The sequence below is a fragment of the Phodopus roborovskii genome, unplaced genomic scaffold (genome assembly GCF_943737965.1).
Source record: "Phodopus roborovskii unplaced genomic scaffold, PHOROB, whole genome shotgun sequence".
In the NCBI taxonomy this organism is placed as follows: Eukaryota; Metazoa; Chordata; class Mammalia; order Rodentia; family Cricetidae; genus Phodopus; species Phodopus roborovskii.
This window is the reverse complement of record NW_026126618.1, coordinates 5,121,580-5,136,252: the sequence shown is the minus strand read 5'-3', so window position 1 is coordinate 5,136,252 and position 14,673 is coordinate 5,121,580. Positions and strand designations below refer to the sequence as shown.

The 14,673-nt window shown below is 43.1% G+C and overlaps 1 protein-coding gene across 1 annotated transcript; it reads right to left on the bottom strand.

Annotated features, from left to right (window-relative positions):
- Nucleotides 1–2,250: 2,250 nt before the first annotated feature.
- Nucleotides 2,251–14,245, bottom strand: Usp44 (ubiquitin specific peptidase 44). The gene is made up of 5 exons (XM_051206335.1): nt 12,759–14,245; nt 9,179–9,374; nt 7,290–7,398; nt 3,230–3,435; nt 2,251–2,488 (listed from the first exon to the last, which is right to left on the bottom strand). The coding sequence occupies exons 1-5, from the start codon at nt 14,199–14,201 to the stop codon at nt 2,289–2,291; spliced, it is 2,154 nt and encodes a 717-aa protein (XP_051062292.1). The 5' UTR covers nt 14,202–14,245; the 3' UTR covers nt 2,251–2,288.
- Nucleotides 14,246–14,673: the final 428 nt, after the last annotated feature.

The window sequence follows — 14,673 nt, the reverse complement described above, 5'->3', positions numbered from 1 at the left end:
TATTATAATGGGAAGCCAGCAAGCAGAAAATACCTATAGCTTGCTTCCCAAGCTGTTCATCCCTCAAAATCATGGTTACATTTAGTGATGTATTATCTCTTACTGGCAACAAGTCTTAGTTTGATGTTAACAGTAGTGCTTTAGAAAGTTATTTTCAACCCAAACTGTTGGTTTTTGTTAGAAGAGGTATTAATAAGAAACCTAAGCTTTTGTTTATCATTTTTTAGATGCTTTTTTCCGTTTTTTTGTTTGTTTGTTTGTTTGTTTTTTGAAGAGCAATTTTCGATTCTCCACAAAATCTAGTGGGATAGTACTACAGCCTTGTGCCACCCCTAACACATACTAAAGCCTACGTCACTTTTGTTCTGGTGTTTTACTTTGTAGGTGACCATGACAGACAGCATAGCTTCGTATTTTGTAACCCTAAAAGTCATGTGCTGCAGTGTGTTGCGTTGACAGCATTCAGGCAGAGGCAGGTGGATCTCTATAAGTTCAGGCCAACCTACTCTACAGAGCAAGTTCCAGGACAGGCTCTAAAGCTACGCAGAGAAACCCTGTCTCAAAGACAAAACAAACAAAAAAAGAGAGAAGAAAAAAAAAATCCTCAAAATTATAGGCTAGACTTGGTACCTTTACCACATACATCTTTAATGAGGTATATTTAACAGTTTAGTTGACAGTTTGCATAGGTGTTGGTAAGTGAACATTTATAGACCTAGCCTTTTAATGCTCCAGCTGTATTTTTGAAACAAATGATTTGTCTGTCTATACATTTTTGTTACAGTTTGTTATCAGCTGCCCCAGGTGATACTGCTTTCCGAAATCTGCTAAAGATACCTCTTTATTGGTAAGCTGTAAATAAACCGACTTTAGCAGGAAAGGGACAGGCTCTCGGTGGCTAACAGGGAGCTTGCGATCTTACATACTCATCTGTAGCTTGGTGGAGCCCTCCTCCCCCATTCTGAATAAGTGAAGCCCTAGTAGCACTAGGGCTTTCTTTAAAACACAGCAAAAGAAGTCTCGTTCTGTCAATCAAATTCAAGTTTAGATAGTGTTTTTAAAGAGGTAACCTAAAAGGATCCCAGAAGTCACATAATCCTAGCAAGAATAAAAGATTCAGGCTTAGGTTACTTAGGGAGAAAAAAAGAACCTAGTTGCTGGTCTTGAACAACTTCTGCCCTATGTGTTTCTCCCTGTCCTTAAGACTTTTTATTCCTTTGAAACTAAGAACCTCAAGTATTTAATAGATCTAGTGTAATTAAACCTAAAATCAACTCAAGAGAAACTACATTTGTGTATCAGTTAGCTAAATTCAAATTTTTGTGACTGCCTTTTCTCATTGTCCATAGTTCCAAAGTTCATTTAAATACACTGTTTGTAAACCTGCCTTTTTCATTATGAGTTTGTGCTCAATAAAGAACAATTACAGAAGCCATAAATTGTATATTGAAAGACCAGTAACTGCATTAAATCTCTCTGAGCCTTGTGCTTCTGCATGTACCCTCAGGAGTATAAGCATCAGTACCCATCTATGTTAACCATCAAGGGGACACAACTGGAGTCTGTATACCAGTGGCTTTCTTACTGAAGTAAGACTGTCTGTGAAAAGCAAATCCTTCCCATGTATTTAGAATCTGTAGAAAATAGCTACAAAAGATAAATAACAATATATATAAAAATGATGCCACCTGAATTTCTTTAGTAGATTGCACAAATTCATTGTATATTGAAAGACCAGTAACTGCATTAAATCTCTCTGAGCCTTGTGCTTCTGCATGTACCCTCAGGAGTATAAGCATCAGTACCCATCTATGTTAACCATCAAGGGGACACAACTGGAGTCTGTATACCAGTGGCTTTCTTACTGAAGTAAGACTGTCTGTGAAAAGCAAATCCTTCCCATGTATTTAGAATCTGTAGAAAATAGCTACAAAAGATAAATAACAATATATATAAAAATGATGCCACCTGAATTTCTTTAGTAGATTGCACAAATTCATGATTTGAGGCAACTAAGACATCAAAATATAAGAGGTAATAGCCTGAGGTAAACACTAAAAGTATAAAACTCAAATAATTGAAAAAAATGTTTAGTTGGCCTACAGTTGATATATATTTATAGTTTGTAAAAAAAAGAAAAGAAAGAAAACAAAACCTTTGTAGTTAAATACAAAATGTCTAAACGTAGCATGCACTGATCATAATTGAAAAATAAAAACAATGAAGCTCACATCGTAAGTCAGCCCATTTAAAAAGTATATATACAAATAACGAGAGCCCACTGTGGATCAGCTAAGGACTTCATTGGAAGAGGCATCCGTTTCTTCACTGGGATGTTGGCTATTGGACAAGAGCTCGGGAGGCAGGAGTTTAGAATGTCCATTCTCAGTAACTCGCTGAGTATAAAATAAGATATAAGCTTGGGCCTTGCGTACTTCATCCATAGTGCACATGCTTAGCTTGGAATCATTGCAGTGTACCCAGAACCCTAGAGTGAAGCAAAGAAATTGGATGTTCATAAAAGGATTTCAGAAATTTCTACTGCAAAAATAAAAAGCCTGTTTAATTGGAAATGGAGATGAGGAAAGATGACTAGTTCATTTTCTTTGCAATGGGAAAGTGTTACTCTAGAATTCTTTTACGGAATAACCTGTTTTATTAGTTTGGAGTTAAAGAATCTGACGAATGTATTTGACATCCTTCATTCCCGATGGAAATACTAGGTAACTAATGCTTCAGCCACTTACTGTAAGCACAGTATACTGCTAATAGAACAGATTCACTTGTAGAACAGATAGGCCTTCTGTTGTCTGCACTGCTAGAGTGTGTGTATGCACACGGGGTCACTTTTCAGTGCTCCAGTCACCTCTGCCAGGTAGAGGCAGGGTTACCTCTTGAGTTTGAAGACAGCCTGGTCTACAGATGAGAAACCCTGTCTCAAAACAAAGAGTCCTTGTGTATGGCACGTGTCTTTAATCCCATTACTCAGGGAATGCAGACCCAGGCACATCTCGAGTTCAAGGCCAGTTTGGTATCCATAACAAATTCCAGAATAGCCAGAGTTAGTGAGAGTAGACCGTTTTCTGTGCCCTGCCCCCAATAATCCTGCAGCGCCAACTGCAGAAACCCTTTGTCTAGAAGGAAGGCAAGTAGTCAGGGGACGCAGTGGACAGCTTAGAGACTGCTAGGAACCGTAGTACAAGTTCCCACTTCTATTTCTTGGCTGTACCTCCTTCAGAATTGTAACAGTAGGCAGTGTAGTGTCCTGAGCCAAATCCTTTCCCATGGTGGATTACTACAGCAGATAAATTGTAGATAAAGCACTCTGGTCTGAGAGCTTTCAGGGTCTCCCTGCAGCAATAGGGCTCCATGTTCAAGGTTTCCTCAAAGACAACATGAACACCAATCTTCTCTCGGTTATTACGTCCTGACCATCTGGGAATAACAACAGTGAAAATCACAGGGAGAACATTTGCCACATGCTAGGTCTAGTCAGCTTTACGAGTGGGTCCTGGAGACCATGAAATACTTGCTAGGCAAGCATTTTATCGCTGCTGTATTCCCAGCCCTGCCATCAATTTTGTTGCCATATGACTCGTAGTCAGGGGTAACCTTGAACTCCTCTACCTCCTATGGGGGATTACAGGCTTAAAGTAATTGTCCTTAATATAGAAATAAAATTCAAAAAATTATAGCCCTGAGCATTAAATTATGTCCATGGTATGAAAGAGACACCTCAAGTGGGAGGTATAGTTAGTCAGTCTAAGCTTTCTTTGATGGGTAGGTATAAGAAAAACATACCTTTTCATTCCTAAGAACTCTCTACACTAAGTCAGGGGATGTCAAGTGACAAATAAGATTCTGTAATGCTGCTTTCTCAGTGTCCCACTACTGGATCTAAGCACAGCATGCCACATTTTATCACTGACAAACTATCGCTTGGTACAAAAGGGAAAATCACAATATGGATTAGTTCTTTTTAAGAGACTAATCTGATGTCAGGCAATGAATGGCGGCACCCATCTTTAATCCCAGCACTCAGGAGGCAGAGGCAGGCGATCTCTGAGTTCAAGGCCAGCCTGGTCTATAGAGCAAGTTCCAGGACAGCCAGGGCTGTTGAGAGAAAGAGACTAACCCAGTTTCGGGTACTGAGAGATAAAATGCAGCATTGAATGTACTAAAACATTAATTTCAGACAGCAGGAAGAGAGGTGAGGGTAATATAGTCTAGTTTTAGAGAGAAAGAAATGTGTAATTACTTAGTGTAGTATAAAATTGTGCAGAGTAAAGGTGAGCCATGTACATTATGCTGTCTGTTGGACCAGAAAGTCATATTCCTATGTGTGTGCTGTGTAATATAGTGGTGTCACTCCAGTTTCCTCATATAGATCTCCCTTGGGATCTCTGAAGTGGTGATGAGTCTTTTGTATGCTTTTTGGTAACCATAGAGACTGCTGAGGATGTTTAGACTTTCAGTCCAAGAAAAGGGAGGAGAGCTGAAAGGTGTTGATTACTACTGCTGGCCTCATAAGTATAAATAATGTCTATATAAGGAAGCTTCTGCAAAATTACCCTAAAGGCCTGGCCGGGGAGCTTCCACATAGCTCAAGACACAAACATTCCTGGAGTGGGTATGTCTGGGAAAGGTATGTGTGCTGGCTAGTGTACTTCAATGACAAGCTAGTCAGCTGAGTGTGGGGCACCTCAACGGAGAAGTTACCTCCATGAGATCAAGATACAGGCAAGCCTGTAGAGCGGCTTAGTGATTAATGTGGGAGGCCCAGCCTGTTGTGGGTGGGGCCACCCCTGGGCAGGCCGAGCAAGACATGAGCAAGCCAGTAAGCAGCAGCATCCTCTGCACCAGCTCCTGCCTCCAGGTTCTGGCTCAAAGTTCCTGCCTTGATTTCCTTCAGTGATGGGCAGCAGTGTGAAAATGTAAGGCCTTTCCTCCCCATGTTGCCTTTGGTCAGTGTTTTGTCACAGCAGTGTTAACCCTGACTAAGACAGATGCACCCTTGCTCCTTCCCAGATGCCTCTTCCACCCTCGTCCTTACCTTATGGATGCCTTTGTGGTAATGGCTAAACTCAAATGTTTGCATGAGATCCACTAGCAGAGGGATTAGGTAAGGTTCCTTACCTTGCTTGAGCTGTGGGAACCCAACTAATAACTAAATTTTTTTTACTGATGTATTTTGTTGTTGTTGGATACTTTTTCCTGCTAATAGTGTGTCTTTCTCTCTATATGTGGCTACTTGATAATTCATTCCAGTGCATCCTAATTAGCTTTGTACTTGTACTGCCTGTGGAGAAAATAATTCACGAGCTGACAAGATGGCTTGGTGTAGGTGTAAGTGCCTAGTTCCAAATATGATGGCTCAGGTTCAGTCCCCACATAGTGAGAGAACAACCTCACACAAGTTGTCCTTGGATCTCCACATGTGCACACTGCAGCTTGTGCCCCACCCTCTCCAAAAACAAGATGCTATAAGAAGTTTCAATACAAAGTAATGTAAGTTACCTTGCTATTTGGCTTATTTTCATTGCCTTTTAATACAGGTATGGGACTGGCGTTTTTACAGTGTCTTTTATAAAGTGTATGACTTCCCCAACAAATACATTTTCTGGGTTTTCTAATACAGCGAGTATGGTGGCACATGCCTTTAATGAAGAGCTGAGACAGGGGTAATCTCTAAGCTTGAGGCTAGGCTGGTCTATGCAGCAAGTGCCAGGCCAGGTCAGCTAGGGCTACACATTGAGACCTTGCCTTATAAAAAAGACATATATCCTTTTTTATTTATTTATCTTTATTTCATGGCCGTTAGTGTTTTGTTTCCAGGTATGCCTGTGTGAGGGTGTCGGGTACCCTGGAACTGGAGTTTGAACAGTCAAGTGAGTGCTGGGAATTGAACCTGTATCCTCTGGGAGTGCTGTAGACCAGGCCGACCTCGAACTCAGATGCACCTGCTTCTTTCTCCTGAGTGCTGGGACTAAAGGTGGGCACCACCATTGCCTGGCTAAGAAAGTATTCTTGTCAGGCATGGTGGCATACACCTTTAATCTCAATACTGGAGAGAGCAGAGGCAGGTGGACCTCTTGAGTTCGAGGACAGCCTGGTTTGCAGAGTGAGTTCAGGACAGCTTGGGCTATACAGAAAGACCCTGTTTTGAGGGGGGGGAAGTTAAGTAAACTTTATAGAAGCTAGCAAAGCAAGATGGCCTAATGGTTAAGAGTGGCTGCCACCAATCCTGACAAACTGAGTTCAATCCCCATGGCCTAAGTAGGAGGTAGCCACTCTCAGAAGCTGTCTCTGACCTTTCCATGTGTTTTCTGGCATTGTGTACGAATATGCATGTACACAAACAAGTGACAAAAGGACTTTGATTGAACTCTTGAGATTTTGTTTATTTTTTGAGGCAGGGTCTCACTGTATACTCCCTGGCTAGCTGTCCTGGAACTCACTCTGTAGACCAGGCTGTCCTTGAACTCAGGCTGTCCTTGAACTTCACAGAGTTCCTCCTGCCTCCCTAGTGCTGAGATTAAAAGTATATGCTATCACACTTACTATTTTTATTTTGGTGTACATTCTGGGAAATGTTCATGCTACATAAGGTCAGAGGACAACTTATGGCACTCAGTTCTCTCCACCATGGGTGGGATCCAGCGGATTGAATGCAGGTCATCAAACTTGGTGGCAGGTGTTTTGACCCTTCTCACTAGCCTCCCCAAACTGCTGTGTCTTTGATCAATATATTCTAAGCAACTGGGTTGCTTACATTTTTAAAAAGTACACCTGAATATTAAACAATAAATATATTTAAAAATACATAGCAGATCACAGTCACTGCTAGGATATGTGATATACTCCTATAATCTGGGTGTTCAGGAAGCTAAGGCAGAGGGATGCTCAATTTGAGGCCAGCCTAGGGTGCATTCCAGGCTGCCCTGGCCCTGGCTCAGAAAAACAGTAACAAAGCTGGACAATAGTATGGCGTGCCTTTAATCCCAGCTCTTGGGAGGTAGAGGTAGGCGGATCTCTGTGAATTCCAGGACAGCCAGGGCTACATAGAAAGACCCTGCCTCAAAAACACAACTCAGTTATTAAATATGAGGTCTACTGTTCCAAGCTAAAGATCGTAACTACAGTTTTTTGAAGGATGTCATCTACTAGCCAAGTACATAGTATTTAAATTTAATCTGTCATATGTATATGTTAAATTCTGAAGCATCCTAAACAGAAGGGATGACCAGATTACTCATAACTAGTAGACAACTGGAACTAACATTACTGACCTGAATCGTTTGAGGTGTAGTCTGAGAACCTGAGGTAGGTGACATATCATAAGCTGTTTCTGGGCTTCTGTGAGTACAACTGGTTTTGACGAAAACTTTCTACGCTTTGCTACAATAGCAAAAAAAGAAAGAAAAAAGTAAACCTCAGTTTCAAAACTACAAAATAAACTTGAGTAAATGCTTTTATAACTAATTACTATATTACAAGCATCACACTGTGCTAGAGAATGCATGATTTAAAAAAGAAACTGATAAGTAGTCAAGTCAGGTAAACCCAGGACTTAATACTAATCCTGTAAGGACTAGAGATGGCCCAGCAGTTAAGAGCAAGTGTTTGTTTTTGCAGAGAATCCAGATTGAGTTCCAGGACCACACGGAGGCTCACAACTGCCTGCAACCACAATAACGGAATGCTCCACCCGCTTCTCCCCTTGGTGGGCTCCACACATGTGGTGTACTTACACACATACAGGCAAAACCACTCATGCACATGAAAATAAAACAGTATACTGCTACATATTTAAAAGTAGATTTACCTATGCCAGCTAAGAGGAGAGAGTCTAAAATTTCCCCTATGCATACAGTAGTATTTGTTTTCCAAACTCATTTCATTTTAAGTACGAAGTCCCCGGGCATGTGGGTGTGTACTGCCCGGAGCACTCCCTCACCCTCTTCACGTCCCCTCATCCTGGTGGCGTGTACAAAGGGCTCCTCACTCAGTGCCATGCTCTTAACAAACAGGACTCGGGACTCTTGTCTCTTCTGCTTCTCTAGTGTCCACTCGGGGACTGTGTCCTGGACTCTGCTGGACACCCTCTCCCAGAGCTTCTGCTTGCTGGCCCAGCGGCTGTCCTTGGGCTCGTACGACAGCTCTGACTGTGGCAAGGGCAACAGTCCCTCTCATGTCAGCCCCAGGCAGGTTCCACTAGTATCTAGCTGCAGCTAAATGTCCTGGCCCTACTTTGGGACTGTAATGTGGCTGCAGGGTGCCCGGCCTTACACTTGTCAACCTGTTTATAAATATTCACCTTCATCTATTACAGCAGCTCTTCCAGACCTGCATCTGTTAGCTTCAGTACACACACAAGACCATATTCTACATTTATAATACTGCCTAACCCAAAATTTGGTGATGAGGATAACTGGGACACTTTACCAAATCTTAGGCCTATTTCTCTGTCAAATCTTACAAATCTTAGGTGATGTATGTAATCACAGAGTACACAGTACAACAGCACTCAGAACAAACTGACTTTAGATGGTTTTAGAAAATAATTGGGCTGATGGCCCTTCAGCCCTGGAAAGACAGTGTTAAGGTGCCTGCCTGATACCCAGATCCCCAGCATGAAGGCTCTCGAGCTGAGCCTGCTGGGCCAGGCACTGGTACCACACCTTTAATCCCAGCACTTGGGAGGCAGAAGCAGGCAGATCTCTGAGTTTGAGTCCAGCCTGGCCTACAGAATGAGTTTCAGGATAGCCAGGGCTATACAGGGAAACCCTGTCTCAAAATAAAAAGTAAATAATGGAAATAAAATAATTGATATTCTATGTGTATGGGACATACAAGGTAAACATGCCTACATGTCCAAACACCACAGAGGAGGCAAAAGGTTGTCAGGTTCCTTGAGACTGCAGTTAGGTTTTGAGTTGCCATGTGGGTGCTGGGAATTGAACCCTGGCCCTCTAAGAATGTCAGTTAACCATTAAGCAGCCTCTCCAGCACTGCAAGAAGAATGTTAATGTCATCAGTAAGGATCATTGTGAAGTAGAAATGCCTGGTTTCCTTTGTGGAACTAAAAAATTCCTTTTCATAGCTACTGCTTAAGGACTTCCAGCTTCCTCAGTCTCCATCACCAGTCCTAAAAAGCACAGAGACTGTCTGTACTCACAGTTACAATGGTCACACACGTAGATTTTCCCTTCTAATGCTTCTGTTTCTGTAAATTTGCCCAACATATCAGTAACTAGACATGGCTGGGAGGCGGCATCTTTCCCACTGCATTGGTACCTCTCTGGAAATTCCAGTGACAAGTCCCAGAATGGTTCTATTGTGTTGGATTTGTTGTCACACGCAAGACACGTAACCTGCAACGAAACACATTGCTCAGGTTTATAGTCTTTCTGCCAAGCGTTAGCTTTCACTAGAGGCCATTACCAGTGAACCGTCAGTGCGATGAATGACAAGATTTACAATCTGTCAGCACAGCTCATTACAACTCTTTTTCTTCGAGAGGATATTTATTAGGTCTGGTGAAATGAAGTGCTTGCTGCCAAGCCTGATGAGCTGAGTTGGATTCTCAGGACCCAAAGGGTGGAGGGGAGAGTAGGGAGAGTAGTTCTAAGTTGTCCTCTGATGTCCAAACACCACACACACACACACAGACACACACACACAGACGCGCACACACAGAGTTGTCATTATAGACTATCCTTAAACTCATTACAAAAGATGGGCTTCAATTACTGACCCATCAGTGATCATGGCAGGATGTGGGATGCATACCCTTAATCCCAATAGTGGCTCTCCAAAGCCTGAGGTCACCCAGGTCTACATTGTAAAATCCAGGCCAATGCTGCATGGTGACACCCTGCATCAAAAAACCAAAGCCTGGCAGTGGTGGTGCACAACTTTGATCCTAGCACTCAGAAGGCAGAGGCAGGTGAATCTGAGTTCAAGTCCAGCCTGATCTACAGAACAAGTTCCAGAACAGTCAAGACTACAGAGAAACTCTTGAAAAACAAAAAAATCTCCAACATTAGTCAAATCTAGGATTTAGAAGGAAAATATAAAAGACCCATTTTATAAGCATTATATATATTTTTATGTGTGTGCATGTTTATGTGTGTATATATAATATATAGTTACATGCATTTAATGTACATGTTACTAGATGAGGTTTATCACCTTTTCTTTCCTCATCTTTCATTGATTTGTTTGTGTAAGAGGGACAGTGACTCACTAGGCCAGTCTAGCCTGGAACTCTCTTTCAAACCTAGGCTGGCCTAGATTAGGTCCCCAGCACACAAGAAAGCAAAACCCAATCAAAACATAGGAAGCAAGAAACAGTTGGAAAAATAGCTCAATCTCCCCACTCCCCTGCCCCACCCCAGAGTTTAACAACTAGAGCCAATTTAGTGATTGGGATACTTAATGCTACCAACCCAGCACATGAATATGTGAAGACATTATGAGCTGAATGTACACGACATGAAAGACAGCAGAATAACTCATATAAACCACATTTTCTGGCACAGACGACAAAATAGGGGCTGGAAGAGCTGGCAGCTCTTCCAGAGGTCCCAAATTCACCCACTTAGTGCCTCACAACCATCTACAAAGGGATCCAGTCCGTCTTCTGGTGTGCTGTGTACAGACAACAACATAAGACAACTCTAATACAGAATTTCGATGTACCAAATCAACAAAAAGAACCCCACAAGAGGTAAGTCTAGGAACTCGGTATGGATGCCGGTTTTGAGAAGCTCTTGCAAGCTCCCTTCATGTTAAAGGAGATGAAGACATGAGGTGTAGAGGCTTGGCAGTAGGGTGTGAGGCCCAAGAGAGAAGCACAATGTTTATAAGACAAATTATGTACAAGATTCCCTTATTTTAAAAGAAAAAAGAACATAGCTATTCTCACACTATATCGGAAATCTAAATGAGAAAATAACTTACTGAAAGTGAAAGTATCATCACTTTAAAATTCTGTGTCTTTGTGTTGTGGATGTGTGCACATGAGTCATGGTCTTAACTTTGAGGCCAAAGGCACTGGACCCTCCTGGTAGTTGTGAGTTGCTTGATGTCGGTGCTGGAAAGTGAACTTGGGTCCTCTGCAAGAGTGTTACTAGCTCTTAACCACTGAGGCACCTGCGCAACCCCTAAACTACTTCCTTTGGATAAAGCAATTCCAGGACCATGTTGCATGGAAAACAGGAAAAATACTAATTTACCATAATATAATGAAAAACTGGGAAAGGTCCCAAATATACAACAGAGGGATGGCTAAATAAGTTATTGTGTTTAAGTAAGCAGATACAAAAATGTTTTGAAAAGAACAATCAAATGTTTTTTAAGACTTACTTTTTAAGAGGCCGAAGAGAAGGCTCAGTGTTACAAGCTCTTCCAGGAGGCTCACAACTGTCTCTAACTGTACTCCTGTGGGATCTGATGCCTTTTTCTAGTGTGTGTACATGCAGTCAAAACACCCATACACTTAAAATACATAAATCTTCTAGATGAAAAGAAGGAACTTATTTGTTAAGTATGTGTATGTTGTGTGGTAGATAGAGTATGTGTACATGAGTGCAGATGCCTGTGGACACCAAAGATGTCAGCAGATGTCCTGAGGCTGGAGTTACAGGCAGTTGTGAGCCACCAGCCCTCTGCAAGAGCAGTAACCACTGAACCATCTCTCTAGCCCCTTGCATCTCAGCTGGAACAAACAAAAAGGAAAACTATGTTATGGGAAAAACTGGGCTCATGTCTGGGGACAGTTTACCACTCAGAGAACCACTGAGCAGATGGACTCTGGTTTCACAACTCATCTTTTCACAAGGAAAACTGACCTAAGAAATGGATATAAAGGATTATTAGATTATTAATCTAAATAAAGTCATGTTCGTCTGCCTTAAAATTTCCCTACTGGCAGACAGGTGTTGACCCTTGAAGCTTCTAATAGGAGTTGCCAGAGCTACCAACTTTGGGATTTAAGGAATTGTTCATATACCACATCCATTCTCTGGATATCAACTGTGTCCTCCAGGACTAACACACACTCTCCTCACTGCTCAGAGACGGCTACACCATAACCGAGAAGGTGCATTTCTTCATCTCTCCCCTCAAAAAGGCTTACTTTCTTTTGTTTGCTTTTGTTTTATTTCGAGACAGGTTTCTCTGTGTTAGCCCTGGCTTTCTGCCCTGAAACTTGCTCTGTAGACCAGGCTGGCCTCAAACTCAAGAGATCTGCCTGCCTCTGCCTCAGGAATGCTGCAATTAAAGGTGTGCGCCACCAACGCCCAGCTCTCTCTCTCTTCCTCCTAAGTGCTGGGAATAAAGGTGTGCACCACCACCAGGCTCAAGTCTTTTAATTCCACAAATACATCTACTTCCACTGATTGACAGAAAACTGTATGTGAATGGGTGACGTCTTCACACATTCATAAAAGTAATCGATTTTGACTTGAAAAAAAACTTAAGATTTACTTATGGTGTAGTCTTCTGTCTGCATGTCCGCCTACTCACCAGCAGAGGGCACCCATTATAGATAGCTGTGAGCCACCATGTGGTTGCTGGCAATAAAACTCAGGACCTGTGACCTGTGAGGTTAAGAGCAGCCAGTGCTCTTAACCTCAGCCATCTCTCCAGGCCCCCGAAAACACTTTTAACACTCTGGGTACATACAGAATATCCGGTTGTAGGCTGCACTTTAAGAATTTCCTATGGTGATAGAATATGGTAAGAAATCCTACCTGACTAAGAAGTTGTCCGTGAAAAATGTTATTTACTACATTCAGAACTTGCTCGATCAGTTTCCTTTGGGAAGTGGGGATGAGAGCTGGGAACCTGGTTCCCGTTGTCTCGAGTTCGCGTTGTATTTTATCCAGAAGCTCACAAAGAAACTCCTGAGCGTCCTGCTGGGCATAGCCCCGGAAAGCAGGGATGAGTCTCCACACCGAGTGGAGCATAGCGAATGGCGACACCAGGGCCCACTCTCCAGACCACATGACTTGGAACAAAGTGTGTAGCTCGTGGCAAAGAGAACTGTACGGTGAACTCGGCTCCCTGGGCTGGATGAGCTCCATGTTTCGGCTCTTGGAGGACCCGCCGCTGAGGCCTGACGATAAACTTGGGTGTCTGGAGCACACGAAGCCCTTCTCCTTCTCTTTCTCCTTCTCCTTCTCTTTCTCTTGGCCTTCATTCATCTGATGAGCTGCCGCATCTGTGACAGGTGAGTGTTTACAGGGTCGGGACTTATCGCTAGCAGCCACCGCCAGCCATTGGTTCAGGTCAAGCTTTAAAAAGCACTGTCGGAAAATAAGTAAATGACTCAACACCTGCAGAACAGAATTCATATAGCAAGTATTCCCTAAATTTCTCAGTCCTGTTACACCAGGGGTCACTACCGGCCTTCGTTTCATTAAGGAGTCACTTACTTTTTTCGGCTTCTCATCTTCCGAGGTCGGTGACAGCGCTTTATCTTTGGCTGGCAATGGCTGAGTTGGCGGTGGCGGCTGCACCGGGACCGTTTCTGTGGTGGCAGCCTCCGTGAGGCCTTGCAGGCGCAAACTCTTTCGTGGGGGTGTGCTTTCCAAGTCGGCTCTCACCTGCGGCCCTACGTCTTGCTGTCTTTTCTTCAGCTCTCTCTTTGCTACCGCTTTGTCCGGAATTTGGTCTTGCCTCTTTCTCCCAATGGCTGACTGTTCGAACCAAGTTCGAAAGATTTTACCCATGAGCGTCCTTCTCCTGTGCCAAAGGGCAGTGCACGTTTGATCTTCTTTCGCAGCCGGGGACTGGGCGCCGTCGTGGAAGGAGGAAGAAGTGTCACGCGTGTCCACCGGCTGTGAAACCCTGCCGCTCGGAGCCGCACGCGGGTAAGTTTTACTTTTGATTGCACTTAATGTACTTCGTAGTGACTTCAGGTGTCCAGCTGCTGTGTCATTGAGAACATAATCATTACAAAGGTAACAAAACACATACATGTCATTCACCTCGAACGCAACGGGATGGCTGCTTTCTTCAAAGTGCTTCAGGGCGTGCTCCGCGATATACCTTCCGCAGGCCACGTGCGAACAGCTGAGACACGCCCAAATCGACTCCGTCGTGTTGCAGTCCGTACAGTACCATTTCTGAGGGTTGAAGATGGAATGATCCGGGCCAAGCTGCAACTGCTCGATGTGTCTGCACTCATCCATTGTTACTATTTCTTCAGTCTATGGGAGGGGCGCATCATCCAAACAAGTCTCTCCTCATAACACCTGCAGCACCTGAAAACTAAGCAGAACCGGGCAAGACCTGAGCAAAGAGCCTTTTTTATGTTTTCCCAGCAACAGCGGTAAATTTCCTCCAGGCTTGTTTCGGCGCTGCCTGACCCGCCCGCCTCTTCCCTTACCCATCGCGTTGAGTCTCCTCTCTCTCGCTTCCCTCTCCAACACATTTCACTTTATTTTCGCCAATGGGTCCACTTAAAAACCTTTCGTCTTTGATTTTCTGTCACCATCTAGTGGTGAAAAATTAGTGGCCACTTTTCACTGGATTAGAATGTTTTTATCCAACACCATGACGGCAGTTTCCAAAAGCACATTTAAATAAATAAATAAATAAATATAGGGGCTAGCAGTATGAGGGGTTTAAACAAAATCTAAGTAAAACTGGTAGGATTCAGAG